The following is an 18724-nucleotide window of genomic DNA, read 5'->3' as shown; positions in this document are numbered from 1 at the left end:
AGTGCTCTGAAATCCACATGGCTTCTCGGAATATCTTAAAGTGTGGTATGCAGGGTAGGATTGGTGATCCCCATTTGGGGTCATTTTACAAAGGGATTTCTGAGATAAAGCCTCTTGGAGTGGGGGGAAAAAACTATTAAGATTGACACATTCTGCCAACACTCTTCTCTCGTCCACAGCCAAAATTGTCTCGGTCACTGGACATTTACCCCACCTTGGGGGAGTGGGGCAATTGACAAAAGAAGGAAATTCACTGACATACTTGATTACCACTGGACAACATTAACTCTATGCTATCTCATGCTCTTTCAGAAAGTTGAATTCAGCAAATCTCAAATACTGAAAACCAAGAAATAGAGTTAAAGTACAGTTCCACAAAATCTTAACATACACTTGTGCTCTGCCTTTGTGCTGTACTGAACAGGAGCTCCCTCCACCTCCTCTACACTCAAGCGCTTAGCCCTACTCAAAAAAACCCCTCACTTCTGTTTAAATTTTAAAACCTGTTAACCTTATGCATGCTATACCACTTATCGCTAAATATCACTTTTCTTTAAGCCCATAGTCCACACTCATATTCTAACTAAAGCCTTGGCTACACTGACGCTTTACAGCGCTGCAGCTTTCTCTCTCAGGGGTGTGAATAAACACACCCCTGAGCGCTGCAGAGCGCCAGTGTAAACAGTGCCCCAGCCCTGGGAGCGCGGCTCCCAGTGCTGCAAGCTAATCCCCACGGGGAGGTGGCGTAGCTGCAGCGCTGGGAGAGAGCTCTCCTAGCGCTGGCGCTGCGACCACACTCGCACTTCAAAGCGCTGCCACGGGAGCGCAGCGCTGTGCGGCTGCAAGTGTAGCCGTACCTAACTGTTGGCAAGCCCCATTGCAAGAAGAAGCTCTGCTACTAATGCAACCTAAGGAATACAGTGCTGAAAGGAGGCACACTAGACCTTTGAAAGTACTCGTGCCCCTCTTTCCTTTAATCACACACAGCGGTAAGGTGTGGGGTAGAGTCATATCCCTCCCCCATCACCTTATATAACAATGAGAACTCAGCTGAGCTGCTCCATCTAATTCCTGCATAATTCAACACAACTGCACCTTACACAGTGAGTGCAGCTGAAGTGCATGCAAATTATTACTAGTAGCTCAAGCAAGTCAAAGTTAAGGTTGCATTGGCCTTTACCTCAATTCTGTATTTCTTGGTTTTAGAAGTTTTGAGTTTTGCTGAACTTGACTTTCTGGTGGTGCACCAGATACCGCCAGGCAACCTGAACTTTGTTCTAACTAAGCTTTTTTAAGGCTTTGTCTACACTATGCACTTTTTAGCGACATGGCTGTGCTGCTAAAAGGTGCGCAGTGTAGCTGCTGTTTGTCAGCAGGAAAGAACTATCTTGCCGACAAAGCACTGTTCACACTGATGTTTTTCATCGACAAAACTTCTGTCATTGGGGTGTGTGGTTTTTTTTTTTTTTTTTTTTTTTTTCAGTTTCCAATGTAGAAAAAGTCTTGGTAATCAAGAGCTTACAGATCTCCCAGTGTCCATCGTGTATTTCCATTGTCAACCACTTTTTTCATGATGCTGCTGCTCAGTTTTCCCAGCTCCACAGCACCACTTCTCTCATAAACATCCCTACTCTACTCCCAACCCAGCCCTATTCCCATCTACAGTTTTACACCAGGCTATCATTCTAACTGCAGGCTATTGATAAAGACATGGTATTGTCCTAGTTTCCTTTCTTCTCTGAGAGCTGGTCTACACTAGGAATTTACTTTGGTATAGCTACGTCTCTCAAGGGTGTGAAAAAACCCAACCCCCTGAGAGACATAGTATACCAACCTAACCCAGTGTAGACAGCGCTATATTGACAGAAGAATTATTATATCAGCCTAGCTATCCATTGTCAGAGAATTCTTCTCATCGCCATAGGTGCTGTCTATACTGAAGTGATACAGCTGCATGGCTGTAGTGTTTTAAGAGTAGACATACCATAAGAGTTGGAAAAAGGTTAGAAGGAGGGGGACTAGGAGACACAAGCTGTGCTTGTTAGGCAGATTTACCTGCAAGGCTGCCCATCCCCCAATATTAGTAGTAATGGAAGCACAAAGGACGATAAAATGGGAAAGGGGAAGGTTAGACTTGTAGTCCGATTTTACTTAAGATGTATCCTCCAAATCCTCAAAATTTCTCACTTGCACAACTTAACTCTAACCTTTATATTTCTTTCTTGATAAATACATTCTAGATTTTTCTACAAGTGTGTTTCTTAATCTTGCTGATTACAGAAGTAAGATTTTTACATCTGTGTTTTTTGAGGAATTAGATGTAGGAGCTGTTGGTTGTATGCTGATATTGAAAAGGAGTTTGTTATGGCCTAGGGAGTTTGAGTGTGTTTGAGTATTATGTTTCGGAGTTAAGATATTAGATTGAGCTAGACTGTAATGTTTGTAACCTGGATAGGTGATTTTCCATTGTGAGTGGTTTGATCGGAAATACCATTATAAAAGTTTTTTTTAATTTTGTCTTTTAAATAAACTTCTATCTCTTGGCAAGAGTTTTTATAATATCCTGTGAATGATTTTTTTGCTGTTCATTATTTATATTATACTCTCTTAGGCTTGAAAGGGGTAAGAAACCTCACAGTAGGCAAATATGAGATTAAATTTATTCACATTAATTTTTTTACAATTTTTATAATTTAGGATTCTACAAATGGCTTCTAAATTATATACTTGGAATCCAGTGGATATTTTCCACTGGATTACAATTGCAATAGTAAAGAAAATGCTGGTATATAAACCACTTGTAATTTCCTTCCCAAATACCATAGGGATGGGGAGAAACCCAAGGAAATTCATAAAAAAATTTAACAAGAAGGTTTCAGTATTAACCCACAAGAAGTCCAGAAACTTGAAGATCTTCCTGTGACCACATAAATGAATCAAAGATGAGTGGGTCCTCTTTAGGTTTGGTAATGGGTAGGGCTAAGATTTTGTCATGGATATTTTAGTAAAAATCAGGGACAGGTCACGGTCTTCCGTGAGTTTTTCTTTATTGCTTGTGACCTGTCCATGACTTTTCCTAAAAATATCCATGATAAAATGGGAATGGGCTCGGCAGCTGCAGGGTGGCTGGGAGCTCCGGTGGCCCCCACCACCTGTGAGGGTTCAGAGCTCCAGAGTCTCCCTGACCCCTGTGACGGCAGGGAGTTGCAGGGTCCTCCATCTCCTCACTGGGGGTGGAGAGCTGCGGGGATCCCCCTGCCGCCGCTGCAGTGGGGAGCTGTGGGGGGCCTCCACACGGCACTGGAGAGCTTGCAGTGGTCTCCCTGTCCACTGTGGCAACCAGGGGACTGTGGGGGGTCCCTCTGCCTCTGCTGGAGCCGCGGGGCTCCAGGTTACCTCTGCTGCCCATAAAGGCTCAATGCTTGGGGGCCTGCTGCTTCAGGCTGCGGGGGTACCTCACAGCTCCCTGCTGCCGCGAGAGGCAACAGGACCCTGCAGCTCCCAACCGCCTGGGCTGAAGTCACGGAGGTCTTTGGAAGTCACAGATTCCATGACTTCCGCAATCTTTGCAACAAAATCGTAGCCTTAATAATGGGAAAGCAAGCATATTCAGTCAAAGGGCCAGCAGTATATAAGCATTCATGCTTTTATGGGTTGCTAGTCAGCAGCATTAGGTAAAATGAAGTAAGTCATGAAAAAATAAATATAACATTTTCAAAATTTATCCTATTTATAGATATTTTTCTGTGGTAACACTTGCTGATGTGATGGTTGAAATGCCATTATTTAGCGAGGACTATATCCTAAGAGTTGAAACTCCTTTTAAGGTGAGGGCAGAGGGAACTGGTGATGTGATCATTTTACCATGTGCATGTCAAACAACCATGCCTACCTTCTGACATCACTTCAGTAGATAAAGTAATGAGTATAACTGACTCCAGACCAACAAAATCCTAACGGATTTTGTTTGAAAATTCCTGGAATGTAAATACATACCTTTAAAGAAAAGTGTGATGTATTTTTTTGCAATTAAATTCTCTTCAAAAGTCATTCCTTTTTAAAGAAAATAGATCTGAAACTAACAGATTCAAATGTTCCAGAATGGCTAGAAATCATAACATCAGACATGAGTTCTGGCCAGAAAAGTCCAAATTAATTTATCTGACTTCTGCATGAACAAAGATCCTGTGGTTCAGTTTTACCAAATGTAGGTTTAGTAAAAGTGGGCTAATATTTCTGCCAAATCTGAGGATTTTATTTTCATACTCACCTGTTCTTTGAAAAATACTCACGTGCTGCAGTTCAATATATTTGTCCAATAGCTATTTAGAATATTGGCTCTGACTTTTTTTCAGATTGCTTATTGTAAGTGTTACAAGTCCAGTCCTCTTGAGAATGAGAGTTTGCAGGTATGAATTATGAAGAATTAGTTTTGCAGGCTGTATGAATTTTTGCTGTTATAATTAAAATGCTACTAATAAGCTTGAAAGATTTCTCTTTTTCATAAGAGCACGTGATGGTGGCAAAAATTAAACTGACTTTTTAATGAAGCAGTTCACTAGGCTTGTGTAACAGAAAAGACACTTCATATTTCTTGGTTCCATGCGTTTCTTCTGTTCTGTAAGGATCATAGTACTCAAAATTAATAGTAATTAACACTGGAAATTTTATATGCAAAGATGACCTGCTCCTTGTACTAAGGATGTTGTGAACTAGTTCAGATGCAAATTATATATGCTGTGCCAGTAGGAGTTGGATGTGTTAGAGTCGAGCAGTGAACATCATTTTAGGGCTTAACAGAAGCGTCTTCACAGGAGGGATTTTAATGTAGAGAGGTCTGATTGCACAAGAAAAGCTGTTGCAAACTTTGGGGTGAAAAAGGAAGAAGGCACATGGATTAGGTGAATGAACAGAGTGAAAAAGAGTAGAAATAGGAGCAGAGATGTAGGTATGGGCAAGATTGTGCAGTTCTCTGAAGGTGAAGATTCTTAAACTTGCTGTGTTAACTGAAGGGAGATGGTGAATGTATTTGAAAATTGGGGTGGAATTATTAAGACCTTGAGAGGAAAATGACTTTGACTGCAACATTTTGTTCTGAAAGAGAATGAAAAGAGATAGTAAGTAAGTCAAGAAAGTTGTGGGGGTTCTTTTTGGTGAAATGTTTTCAAAGCTGTTTCTGCCTTCCAATTTACTAGAAATTTTGCCCCTTCCTGCTGGATGAGAATCCAGCCGCAGTGGTCCATATATTTGCTGAAATTCACTGTATCAAGGGCAGAATGGAGAAGTGTAAGGCAGAACTTCAGTTCATGCAGTATATAGTAACCTGACAGCTCAACAGGATAGACTGTGCCTTTGGTCCTTGCATTGGCTTCTAGTCTGCTGCCGTTGGCTATTCAAGTTGTTGTGTTAAAACTGACATTCATCATTGATTGACTGTGCATGACCCATTATGACAGCTACGTTACTGTGGTACAAGGTGGTTCAGAAAGCCTAGGATGAAACATGAAAGAGCCTGCAATAATGTTCTGTCAAAGAGATTCAGCTGTGTAACAAACTTTCAGAATAGACTAGTTTAGATCTAGATTCTGTGGCCATCTTTAGGGCATGTCACAAGGCCTTTCATTATTATTTAATTCTATGTTCTTCTGTAAGTGCCTCACTAATGTATTTCCTATTCATTACAGTTAATAGACTATATTCAATTTTATATATGCTTTGGACCTTCTGTGGTTTTGCTATTTTGAGCTACTGTTTCTAAGTCATGCTTCTATGGTGCTAGAATTGCAATGACTCATCCCAGTAACATGAACAACTCATGGGTGACAGTAAGCACGAAAAGATCTTCACTGAAATATGTGTGTTAAAAAGTCACTGTGTGGCCTAGCGTAACATTGTTGTGCTAATATTAAATTAACCATTCCAGGAATCTGTTCTATTTTTCTTTTTGATTTGTTGTTGTATTGAAATATGTGAATTTCAGAACTGAATTATGGCCAGTAAATAAGAATGAGGGACAGGCTGAAAAGGTGTTTTATGTTAAAACTTAAAACTAAGTCTCTTGGTATGCTTGGATTAATTCCAGGAATTTAAAAGCTATACTAGCCCATTTCCATTTTAGTAAACTACAAGAGTACCTAAGCCAAATAGTGGCATGTACAGGACAGTTTTGTATTCTGGTAATGTTTGAACTTCTAGATATATAAAATGAAGTGCATGTTAATTGTTAAATGTGAAGGTCAGAAGCCCTTGTGATCGGTGTATCTGTTCTTAACAAGAGTTTAGCATTCTGTACAAATAGATTGAGGTACTAAAGGCATATAAAGGTGAAATGAGAAGAAATTTGAAAATTAATAGATTGTAGATTTGTTCTAAAACGTAATGTAATTAAGAGGGTTTCATTTGCTAATAAGAAAACTTTCAGATTAGATTGCAACCTCTTCATTATATATAAAAGCAGTACAGACATACAAAAGTTACCAGCTGCTTTTTATATTTATAGATATATGGGTTTTAATACTGAGAATCTTGTGGACCATCTGCCCCTCCCATTTGTGATTGTGTGGAGCACCTCCCTCCTCAGTTATGATTCCATAACACGTGTGGCAGCTACAGTGTTTGCTTGCATGAAAAAGTAATATTAGAAAACTAATGTATTTTAAGCTAATTTTTACACAATTTAGCATCAGAAAACATAGAGGAACCACAACCTCGTGATCAGCAAGTTCTTCATGGATCACCAGCATTCTGTGGACCATAACTGGAAAACAACTGTGTTAATTTGTGAAGGACTGAATTTCTACAGTCTTATTTTATGGGCTTTTGAAATATGTAAACTAGTGTTAGTGAAAGGTGCCAGATTAAGAAGACTTGTAATCTTAAACCCTCTGAGTATGTCTGCACTGCGTGTGTTTAAAAAAAAAAAAAAAATCCGCAGCAGAGTCTCAGAGCCTGGGTCAACTGACTTTGGACTTGCAGGGCTCACACCCAGTGGGCTTAATGTAGCAGTACATAGATTTTTAAGGCCAGAAGGGACCATAATGATTTTAGTCTGACCTGATTCTAGTCTGCACATAGCAGGCTACAGAACCTCACCCACCCACATCCTGAGCAGGAATGTCTACATACTATTTTTAGTTCCATAGTGCAAGCTCCGCAAAGCCAACTCAGTTGACGTGGGCTTTGCGATGCTCTGCCATTTGTGCGTGTGGCTTTGTTTTTATTTTGGAAGTTTAGATATATCCTAAAAGATTCAGCAGTGGCTTATCATCAGCTTCAGAGTCCCAAGGCCAGAAGGAACTATTTTGATCATTCATGAAGAGAGGGCTTCTCCTAGCAACTTCCCAGTTCCTTACACTTGGGTTCTTATGCTGTTCTCTGGACCAAAAAGGACAAATGTTCTGTGAACAAAAGTTTGAGAAACCACTAAGATACTTAATGAGTCAGTGTAATAGTCACCATTTTCATGCCAGTGTTTCAACCCTGGTGAGACAGAACCATTCATAGAGGGTAAAATAATAGCTTATTCCCAAAACCTACTTGGTCTTTGGTCTTGGTGAAACTGCCAGCAAGAATACTTGTTGTGCAGAGGGATTTATTTGTACTTGTATGTATAATCTTTATTGATTTTTACATTTTATTGTAACTTATATTAGTGAAGTTCACCAAATGTTTGTTGGACTCAAATCTCTCCCAACAGAAATGATTTTGTATTTGAACAATAGTTGAACTGAAATGAAAAATGTAAAATTTTATCCATTTTATTACTGGAAATTTTCACAGCATGTTCTTCCCCCCATATCACTTCTTCCTCAACATTCCAACTTGAGGGAGGATTAAAGAGGGAGAAGAAGAATGAACATAAAGATATTTTTAAATGTGCTTTGCCTAACGTACCATTGAAATTATTCCAGATATGAACTTCATTCTTTATTTAAGTAATTAGGGATCAGAAGGGAGGCATTGTAAAGACACTTATCTTTTTATTTAGTTGAAGACAATGTTCTGCAGGATTTGAGTTTCCAGTGTTGTCATTGTATTTGTTTACATTGTGAATAGTATCTTTTAATGAACCAGATTAGAAACATTTACAAATGATTTATTTGTTGAGCAATGATGATGTGCTCAAAAATGAAGTCTTATGTTTTATGGAAAGAGGAAAATAATGCTTGTAAAATCAAATACTTTTAATTTTTTCTCCTTCACATATGCAACTCATCTTTCTTTGTCCTCATCTTAAGTCTCTTTTTTTATATTAAGATCTTTACCTTGCCTTCCTTATAGCAAGCCTAATTTTTAATATTATTATTTGTAACAGTGCCAGGCACTTTACAGGACAAATAAAAAGACCAAGACCTTGCACTGAATTTCTTAAAATCTGATTTTAAACATGACACAAAATGGTAGGACAGGGATGAGAAGAGGAAGGGTGAAGGTTTCATCAGTAAGGTCACTGTGGCTATGAACCTATCTTGGTGGTTTAATAAGAAGTAGCTTTTTAATCTAATGCAATTCCTAAAGAAGAAGACTGGGATTGTAATCTGTGGCCAGACCATGAACACACAACAATAAATGAAGAACACAATTCTCTGGTTGTAGATAACTTACACTTTTTTACAATTCCATTCATCCATCCTGCACAGATACATCTCTTACATCCGTACTTTGTCCAGTTTCCATTATGGCAGGTTTCCTGAAATAGTTCCAGAATCAGTTCTGGTATGGTAAACCTTTTATTCCATAAATGGTCAGTTAGTACAGTGTGGTCCAATCCACACTGGGCCAGAAAATTTAAATCACCTTGATATTATGTTGTTGTTTCTCTTGTTTATATAGGTATCATTATAGTTCTACTTTTTTAGTAAATTTTGTCTATTTCTAGACCAGTGATGGGCAACCTGCAGGCTGCACATGGCCTGTCAGGGTAGTCCGCTGTTTGGCCGTGAGACAGTGTTTACATTGCAGCTCCCAGTGGCCATGATTCACTGTATCTGTATATTCTTTTTTGCTCTCCAATTCACATTAAAACTATTAGATTAGAAACAGAATTATGGAACTATGTGTGTAATCAGATTAAGTTATGAATTTTTCCTTGCAAGTTAGGGTTAGATTAAGCCTCTCTTTCTTCAGGAATAAGTTTCAATATATTGATTTTGATTATTTTCTCAAAGGAACTTTATTGGAGAATGGACTGAACAAAACACTAAAAATATACTATAAAGGAGAATCTTGCAGATATCTAATGTATCTTAAATTATTTTGTTATGATTCACCAACTTTGACATGGTCGACAGTCTTCCAACATGCCTTCTTCAAAGAGATATTACTTTGTAATTTATAACTAATCCCATTTTAAAGTAATTTACAGGCCAGTAGTGTAATCTTAATCCTAGTGCATGATACTGGAAAAACTCAGCTTTCTCTTTTATGCTTTGCAGAATTACGCATGCTTTTAGACCTTGCCAATACTTCTGTTGTCTGAAATTATTGTTTCCTAGTTCCCACACTGCCTTATACAGGAAAAAATAAAAAACTATCTAGTCAGCAGAGTATTTTTGCTCTTTGGAAATATTTTTTTTTCATACTTCAAAATTATCACTTAGATTTTTCAGATAGTGAAAATGCTTGTTAAGGATCCTGAAGAAAGTTCTATGAAACTATAACAATATTTACATTTTGGGGAGGGTGTTTGAATAATTTTCCCTAAAATGATGTACCTAAACAAGTATTGACTCACTCATCTAGAATAAAACAACAAACTACTTTTAGCAAGTATTTCCTCACACTGTTTTGTCAACAAATTTTTACACTTCATAAGATGTCAATAGAAATACTATAGTGGCCATAGGCAGTCCAACATTAGTGGCGTCACAAAAATAGATAAATACTAGGATGTGACACAATGTCATAACCAGTTAATGCATGCAGAAGTCTGGTGTTGAGCTCACTACAATTTGGAAACAGTGAGAAAAATTAGGCCTTTATATTTGTAAATTTATTGAAATTACCTTGTAACAATGTGTGTGTTTCTTTTTAAGGCAACTACGTAATCCCAAATATTTCAGAATAGTTGGCTACATTTTACTTCAGATTCTAGATGAAGTTTTACTAAACGGTCTGCTCCTTTTTAATTATGTTGAAGTTCAAGATAAATTCATAGATTCATAGACTCTAGGACTGGAAGGGACCTCGAGAGGTCATTGAGTCCAGTCCCCTGCCCTCATGGCAGGACCAAATACTGTCTAGACCATCCCTGATAGACATTTATCTAACCTACTCTTAAATATCTCCAGAGATGGAGATTCCACAACCTCCCTAGGCAATTTATTCCAGTGTTTAACTACCCTGACAGTTAGGAACTTTTTCCTAATGTCCAACCTAAATCTCCCTTGCTGCAATTTAAGCCCATTGCTTCTAGTTCTATCATTAGAGGCTAAGGTGAACAAGTTTTCTCCCTCCTCCTGATGACACCCTTTTAGATACCTGAAAACTGCTATCATGTCCCCTCTCAGTCTTCTCTTTTCCAAACTAAATAAACCCAATTCTTTCAGCCTTCCTTCATAGGTCATGTTCTTCAGACCTTTAATCATTCTTGTTGCTCTTCTCTGGACCCTCTCCAGTTGATGTACTTACATCTAATTACATGTACTTGTGAAGTGTTTTTAAATTTAAATGGCCACAACATTGAAAGGACTAAGAGTCACAACATAAAACCTAGAAGGGTCACATTTTTTGCAGAAAGTATACCTACAAAATCATTTAATTCTAGCCTATTGTCAGCTAAATCTGTTTTTTAAAATAGAATCCTATCTAAATGATTTGCACTCCACTGATGACAGGAGTCTGGGTGACAGAGGTAGGGAGAATACAGAACACACATTAAATATTGTGGCTTAGTACCTTGAACGGTAAGTATATTGGATACTAAATTTTAAATATTACATTTTGTTATGAATTTGTTTAGTATTATTGATGGCATTAAACGCACACAGTGAATACTGAGCAGAAGTATAGTAAGAATCTTAGGCAAATACTAAAAATTACTATTTTGAACTCGGTATACTCTTTTCTTGTTGAGTTTTTCATTGTAAGGGGTTTTGGTGTATGTCAGTAAGATTATGCTGATTTAGATTCTGTCAACCTCTGATGTCAGAACAGAGAGGGCATATGCAAAGTCTATTCTGTTTCAACCAGTGTTACTTTCCTGAGGTTCTGGAAGTGCTTGGAAAAAGATTGAGCTCCAATCTTGAGTGGGATTAGACTTGAATAGTCTAATTGTATCATGGGGTGTTGAGACTCTTACTAGAAGAGTTTGTTAGTGGAAAGGCAAAGAGTCAGCATCTTTTTAAAAGGAATTGTCAAGTCCCACTCAAGAAGCCAGAACTAGATGTTGAGGTTGTTACCCGCTATCTTATTTCCAGTCATCCTTCTTTAGGGAAGATTGTGGAGAACTAAAACTGGCACTTTCTAGACCTTTTTCTTGACACCTCTGTTTGTTTTTAGGCCCAGATATGGTATGATAACTGTACTTCTCGGTCTCTTGCTGGAAAGCAGGGCTACCCAGGGGGGTGAGGGTGGGGCAAGTGGGGCAATTTGCCCCTGGCCCTGCAGGGGCCCCCACGAGAATATAGTCTTCTATAGTATTGCAACTTTTTTTATGGAAGGGGCCTCCGAAATTGCTTTGCCCAGGCCCCCTGAATTCGCTGGGTGGCCCTGCTGGAAAGTCATGGATAAAACCAAACCATTCAAAAACGGACGCTAATTACAGATTGCCTCCCTTTTTGGGTATTCAGTTTGACACCATGGGCCTCATTTGTTATTGCTTTTGAAGAGCTATGGGAGTTCAGCACCTCTGAATATCAAGCCAGTTAAATGAATGAAATAGTCTATATAAAAGTAATGGTTGAGATTTTTAAAGCACTTTGAGATTGACACATCTGTGAATTTCATGGAAGAAGTGCTAAATCCTCTAGATTGCTTTGAAAATCTCAGGCAACATTTTTAAGCGTCAAAGAATAAATCAGATTTTTAAAGCATTATCAAACATGAGTATTTTATTTTGCTTGCAGCTTCTTTGTAATACTGGCCACACTGAAGAAAAATTAGGTTTTACCTATGATGACATCATAATATGGTAAGTATTCTGAAAATTATTTCTGAGCAATATTTGGACACTTTAAACAATATACATTTAAAGTAGCTGTTTTGAATGAAATGAAAGAAAACAACCTTAAGTCGTTTTATAACCCAGTTCAAGTTTTTTGTAGTTCTTATTTAATGTTTTAATATTCTATAACACACAATATGTAAAATCATACAAGTATAAAACAGTGTTATGGAAATAGGAAAGAGAAACTCAGCAAATAATAAACCAGAACAACATTTCTAGGTAAGGCACAGAACTCATGTCGCATTAATAATGAATGTAAAGTAAAATAAGAGTATTTTGAAATGTAGCTCTCGTAAAGGCTTGTAGAAACTCTTGAGGTGGAATTTTGGTCCTGTTGAAGTTAATGTCAAAACTTCCTTTTATATAAGTGTGGCTAGAATTTCACCTGTAAGTTTCTCTAATAGTTTACTGTATTCCCTGAAGAGAGACTTTTTGCAGTATCATCCTCTAAGGCAGCTTGTGGTATAAACTTGCTACAGGAATCTGCCTCAATCTTATCACTATTTCTTAGAATAAAAATATTTTTGTTTATATTTATTAAATCCCTACTTTTCTGCACAGACACTGCTAACTTGCCATGGATTCAGCATGGATAGCAGAAACAACAAAAATGAGTCTGACTCTTCCGGTCAACCGAATTGTTTTGCTTTCAGTGTAGGCGAACTTTTGACATTTAGAATTTAGTAGGTGCAATCAAAAATGAAATAAAATTAGAAAACATTGCCTTGAATTTTGTGGGGATTTTGTTCAGTTTGTTGCAGAAAAACTGACTATGATGTAACTTTCTTTTCATAAATGATGTTGAGTTTTCTCAGGTGGAATGGAATGCTTCAGTGCTACTGAGTACCTTTCTGTTAATACTCCTTTTCACTTTCATTTTCCTCTTTCTGAGTATATTATAATTCATGTCAGATTGTGTGCTAGCTTTGTGATGTGGAGACTGTACTGTCCAAATTAAATATAATTTCTTTACCAAATCAAATTTTAATATAGGTCTCGAGGTGCATGTCTAGTGCATTTTTTTTATACAGTTCCAAGTCAGGAAGTCCTGCTAGACAAGGACATGGATAAGGAAGAATAAAAAAATTTTAGATATAAAATTCACACCCAGCAGACTTGTAAAAAAAAAAAAATCTATAAGCCCTCTCTAGGAAGAATGACAATATTTTCTGAAAATCCATAGGCAATTGTGCCAAAGAGGATGATCCTTTTCATGGAAAATGCCTTGCTCAAGGATCTGCCTCAGAGTCTGTCTTTAAAAAGGCATTGAAATAATCTATTCAGTACTGCACTGCATGCATTTATATGTGCGATTTATTCTGCCATAGAAGTTGATCAGATGAGTATAGAAGGTGACTACATTTTCAGAGATGAACAGGCAGCCTTGGTTGTGTCATTTGTGATCTTTTGAAAATGTCATTGTGGGATAAAGATCTTTATATAGAAATGCTCATTTGTAAAGCAATGCTTTAATGCGTGCTGCTGAAGAAGCCAATATTATTGAGGTTGATCTTTAAAAAGAAGAATAAAGAATTGATCTTTTTTTTTTTTGTTCTGCCTGGATCCTTAAGTGTATGATGTTGCTATTTTCTTCTTTGATTTCTTGTATTTAACTATAGGATAAAAATGTCAAAAGTGCCTATTCCATTTTCAAAAATGACTTGGGACTTTAAGTTTAATTGAAATTCAGTAGGAGTGGAGACCAAGTGATTGAGTCACTTCTGAAAATAGGACTTAAGTCTTTGACTCCTAAGTCATTTAGGTTAACATTTTCAAAAATACCTATGTCAGATTGCTTAAAGTGTTCAGTTAGGAGCCTGTTGTTTAAAGGACTTGCTTTTTTTTTTTTTGTTTAATTTATTTTAAAGATTACACTTGTTTTACTGGAGACACAGGAAGTATTCTACAGAAATGTTTGTGCATTTTGAAGGCGTGAATGGCTAACCTTGAACCACGAAGCTATTAAGAATTAGTCATATAAAATTGCTAATTTAACCTATTATTACAAGGGAATATTTAAGCAAACTAAAGACAACTTGTATATTTGCTAGCTTTTTATCCAAGAATAAATGCAATTGTTAGAATTTGTTCTTTGGTCCTTTTTGCTAGTCCATTTGCTTGATTATAATTTCTTCCTGCCAACAGATGGAGACAGTACACTGCCAGATTTTGGAGTCATTCCCTGCATAGAAGAATCTTGACAGCTCACAGAGCTCAGTTGTTTTTTCTCCAACAGATGGAGTCTCAGTGCCATTGACAGGTGAAAGAAACTCCTGAGCAAAGGAGAGAATGGAATGCTTTTAGGCCCCAGAAGTCTCTGACGTTCTTAGCCCTTGTCCTGGAGTAGCTGCCAGTCTGTGGACTCTATCCCACATGCAGTGATTTAGTCCTTGCAGGAGTATAGCATAACTGATTCCTGCAAAAATTCTGAGAAGTGCCAGGCTTTCAGACACAAAGCAGATCCCTACATAGGGTTCGTGCCCCTCTCTACCCAGACTCAGGGACTAGGATATAAAAAAGGTACACAGGAATGTCATTTCATTTTGGGGTAGTCAGAGTGTCCAGGGTAAGCATAAGAGGGAAAATGAATCTCCTCCAAGATCAAATATCTTCTCTCTCTTACTGATACTCCTCTATGGGAACCAGTGCTATTTTAAGACTGGTGACTTGAAGTCCTTCAGATATCCTGTTTGTAAGAGGCAGTCAGTAGGGAACAAAAATCCTCTTCAGGAAGGAGAGATCCACAGCAATGAGGACAACTTGGAAATGTCTGATTTTTTTCCTCCACAGTTAAGAGAGGGAAAATTCAAGATATTCATAGGAATAGCCCTACTGCCTCAGACCCTCACATTAGCTCTCTCTGACCTTGATCATTCTTGTCATTCTTCTTTGAACTCCCTTGTAGTTCTGCAATGTCCTTTTTGAGATGGGGCGGCCAGTACTATGCACAATATTCCAGATGAGGCTGCGCTATTGATTTATATAAAAGTATTACAATATTTTTGTATTAGTCATCATCCTATTCCTTATGCATCCTAACAGCTTGTTAGCTTTTTTTAATCACAGCTGCACATTGAGCCATCTGTAGTAATACCAAGGGTCCTTCCTTTGATCTGATCAGTTAATTTAGAATCCTGTAATAAATATGAGTAGTATAACTTTTTTCCCATCACTGTGCATTACTTTACATTTATTGGTATTGAATTTCTTATGTCATCATATTGCCCATTCACCTAGCATGTTTGTTTCTCTGAAGTCCCTCATAGTCCCCTCTGATCCTGATTAACTTAAAAAACTTTTCTCCTTTCCAAAATTTGCTACCTTATCTCCCTTTCCAGATCACAATAAATGTATCACACGCCATGGAACCTACTAGGGATCCTTGAGAGGCTATACTGTCCATCTTTTGCGATGATGAAAATTGACTATTTATGTAGGAGACAAAATAAAGAATAAGATTAGTTTGTGATCCATTATAATACTTTTCCTCTCAACCCATGGCTATTTAGCATCTTCTGCAGTACTTTATCAGAGATCTTTTGGAAGTCATATTATGTGAGTTGGTTCTCCTTTATTAACTGCTTTATTGATATGTTCAAAGAATTCTAAATGATTAATGAGACACAATTTTCCACTGCACAAACTGTGCTGGTTAGAGTCTTATTATATGATCTTACAGTTTTGTTCTATTTTAACTAACATTTCAACCAGTTTTCCAGGTGCATATATAAGGCTTACTACTCTGTAATTGCTTGGATCACTCCTAGAAGCTTTTTTAAAAATATACTTACAACATTTGCTACCTTAGAATTTTCTTGGACAGTGACTGTTTTTAATGAGAGAGCATATTTTTATTAGCAGGTCAGCTGCTTCATAGGTTCCTTCAGAACTCTTGGAAATACCATTTGGATCTGACTTAAATCATGTCAGCATACAGTAGCTGCAGGTATTACGTCGCTTGTGTGTGTCCACACTACACTTGTCAGCAGTTCACGTTCTCACCAAGACTGCTTGTATCGATTGTATTGTCAGTGTGGGACACTATGGGATGGCTCCTGAAAGGCAATAACAGTCTATGTTTGAATAGCCTCTTAAACCTTGCCATTTAGTCATTTTGATTTATTCCTTGTCTTTCGGGCATCACTTTTTGTTTAGCAATATGCATGTCTTCTCTAAAACTCTATTTTCTTTAAAGTAGCATCTATGCCATCTTTGTGTATTTTACTTCCATTGCTTCTAACTCAAGGGATTTATTGATTAACCTTATCACTTTTTATTAAAATTTCCCTTTCCAAAGTATCAGTTCTCTGATATATTTCACTTAGCAAATGATATTATATTACCTGCTTTCAAAGATTCATCTTAAGTCTGGGAGTCTTCAAACTTCTATGTGGGAGGGAGTGACAAAACCAAAAATCTCAATGTACTGTCTACACCTGCTGGCTGGGAGGTGCTTTACCCAAGTGACTGGACTGGTATAGATCTCAAAGGAAGAAAATTAATAAGGTAAGGAAAATTTCCCTTTACATTTAAATTTTAACTTATTTTCTTGTTGGTAAACAGAGTCTATCTCTCAAATGGGGAGCTCTATTAGTTGCTATATAATTTGTTTTCCCACTTTTTTTTTCCACTGTAGTTTGCGATTAGCTTTACTGAATGAAGCAAAAGAGGTGCGAGCAGCAGGGTTGCGAGCCCTTCGCTATCTCATCCGAGACTCCAGTATTCTACAAAAGGTGCTAAAATTGAAAGTGGATTACTTGATAGCTAGGTAATTTTCCTAGATGATTACATTACATTAACTTGTTTCATTTTCTCATCTTTGACTGGTTGTCGGGTATGTGTGGAAATGACTATCTTAATATGCTGTAAATGTTGATTCTTGATATTCTAAGGTATTTTTTATTTTGGGAAACTTTAAAAAAAAAAATTATAGAAGAATGCCAGCCAAATCCAAAGAAAATGCTATCGTGTGAAATGATATCATGCGGAAGTAAAAGTGTGTGTGGGGGGGAGGAAATAAACTTGTTCCTAAAAATCAGCTTAATCTGATCCTGAACTCTGAATTAACCATAATTCTATGACATGACTACAAGTCAGAAGTAAGATTGTTTGGATACCTTAACTATGTTTCCATACCTTAACATGTTTGGATTTCTTTACAGTTTGACTGTAACTCTGAATTTCCATGTTTGTTTTGGGGATAGTTACTCTCAATCCTAATGCCATTTAATGTCATTTGTTTTGTCTGGAAATAGGATGAGATTGATGATATGGTATATTATAAATATGTTATTGGTACTCCTCTGAAATGACTAGCAGTTCTGCAGGCATCTCGAAACAACTAAGACCTTTATATCTCACCACAGCGTTGTGTAAATACATGTATAAAAGAAAATTGTTTTAATGATCCTTCATCTTTGGGAAAGATTATTTTTATTATTATTGAAGAAAAAACACAAACTAAAGTTCTGTAACCAGTCATGATCCATGTGCTCTTTGAAAACTAGAATTTCTGGACAGTAAGTTGTGTTAATAATATTTATTCAATCTCTTGAATAGTAGCACCAAGATGTTAATAGTTAGAGTGGAAGTTACCCTTATTCCTATCTACAGACCACATTTTTTATTTAACTTTTTGTTTTATTTTAGGTGCATTGACATACAGCAGAGTAATGAAGTAGAGAGAACACAAGCACTTCGATTAGTGAGAAAGGTAAAAATTTAACTGTGTACTGTTCTCATGTTGGCTACATCAGTAGCCAAGCCAGTCAGTCATATTGACTCTAGAACTATCTCATCAACAATCCATCTTTGGACAGCCTCCAGTTCCCTATCTCATTTTATGTTGGCAACAGACTTGTCTGCTGAAGAGCTGTTTTCATAGCTGTTGTCTAAAGAAAAAAGGAAAGATACTAAATGAGACATGGCTTGATTTTTCATCTTTTGCTATTGGCAACCTTCCCTTGAGTGAGGAGAGGGTGTCCCACAGAATAGACCTGTTTTGGATAGGGATTGGGCAGGAACTTTGACTTTCTTGATATCACCCTAAAGAGACCCAGTCCTCTGCAGAGGGTAAGACAGCCCAGGAAAAGCAATGCAAGTCTGATTTGCTGGTTTAGGCCTTCCTATGTTACTTTTCTAGATGGACAGTCATGGATAGAGGAGCTTGTGCTCTGCCCTGTAAGAATGATGGCCTCCTTCTTTAGAATCCTCTGACTCTAAGGATTACTCCACAACTTTATTTTATGCCTTTCTCAGGGCTGCAAAAGGACCTAGTCAATCTGAAATAGCTACTATGCTGCTCAGTCCTGCCCTCAAATGCATGAGATATGTAGGCTATAGCTAGCACCTGTAATTCCCTCCAGACTACTTGACACTTGTAGACTAGTCACAGACGATGAGGTCTTTATTCTGGCATAAGGTACTCTGCCTTTGACTGGATCTGAGTGTTCTGTATTCAGCTCCTACTCCTCTAGTCAGCATAATCATCATAGAAACAGAACGAAGGTTTACCTAAAGACTCAGTTGAGGTTTGGAGCAGTTCCAAAGGGTGGTTTC

At 37.5% G+C, this 18724-nt stretch overlaps 1 protein-coding gene across 3 annotated transcripts in view; it reads left to right on the top strand.

Moving 5' to 3' along the window:
* The window catches only part of RICTOR (RPTOR independent companion of MTOR complex 2), a 178028-nt gene that overhangs the window by 58656 nt on the left and 100648 nt on the right, over nucleotides 1-18724 (top strand). For 2 of the 3 annotated variants that reach the window (XM_050946855.1, XM_050946854.1), the window contains 3 exons: nucleotides 12066-12130; nucleotides 16803-16934; nucleotides 17816-17879. In XM_050946855.1, coding sequence (XP_050802812.1) covers nucleotides 12066-12130; nucleotides 16803-16934; nucleotides 17816-17879 — 261 coding nt within the window. Of the gene's footprint in view, nucleotides 1-12065; nucleotides 12131-16538; nucleotides 16673-16802; nucleotides 16935-17815; nucleotides 17880-18724 lie in introns of those variants that run through there. The other variant, XM_050946856.1, reaches the window with a different exon arrangement.

This window comes from Gopherus flavomarginatus, chromosome 3 (genome assembly GCF_025201925.1).
Source record: "Gopherus flavomarginatus isolate rGopFla2 chromosome 3, rGopFla2.mat.asm, whole genome shotgun sequence".
In the NCBI taxonomy this organism is placed as follows: domain Eukaryota; kingdom Metazoa; phylum Chordata; order Testudines; family Testudinidae; genus Gopherus; species Gopherus flavomarginatus.
Note: the sequence above shows the minus strand (reverse complement) of the source record. Positions and strands in the feature narration are given on the sequence as shown.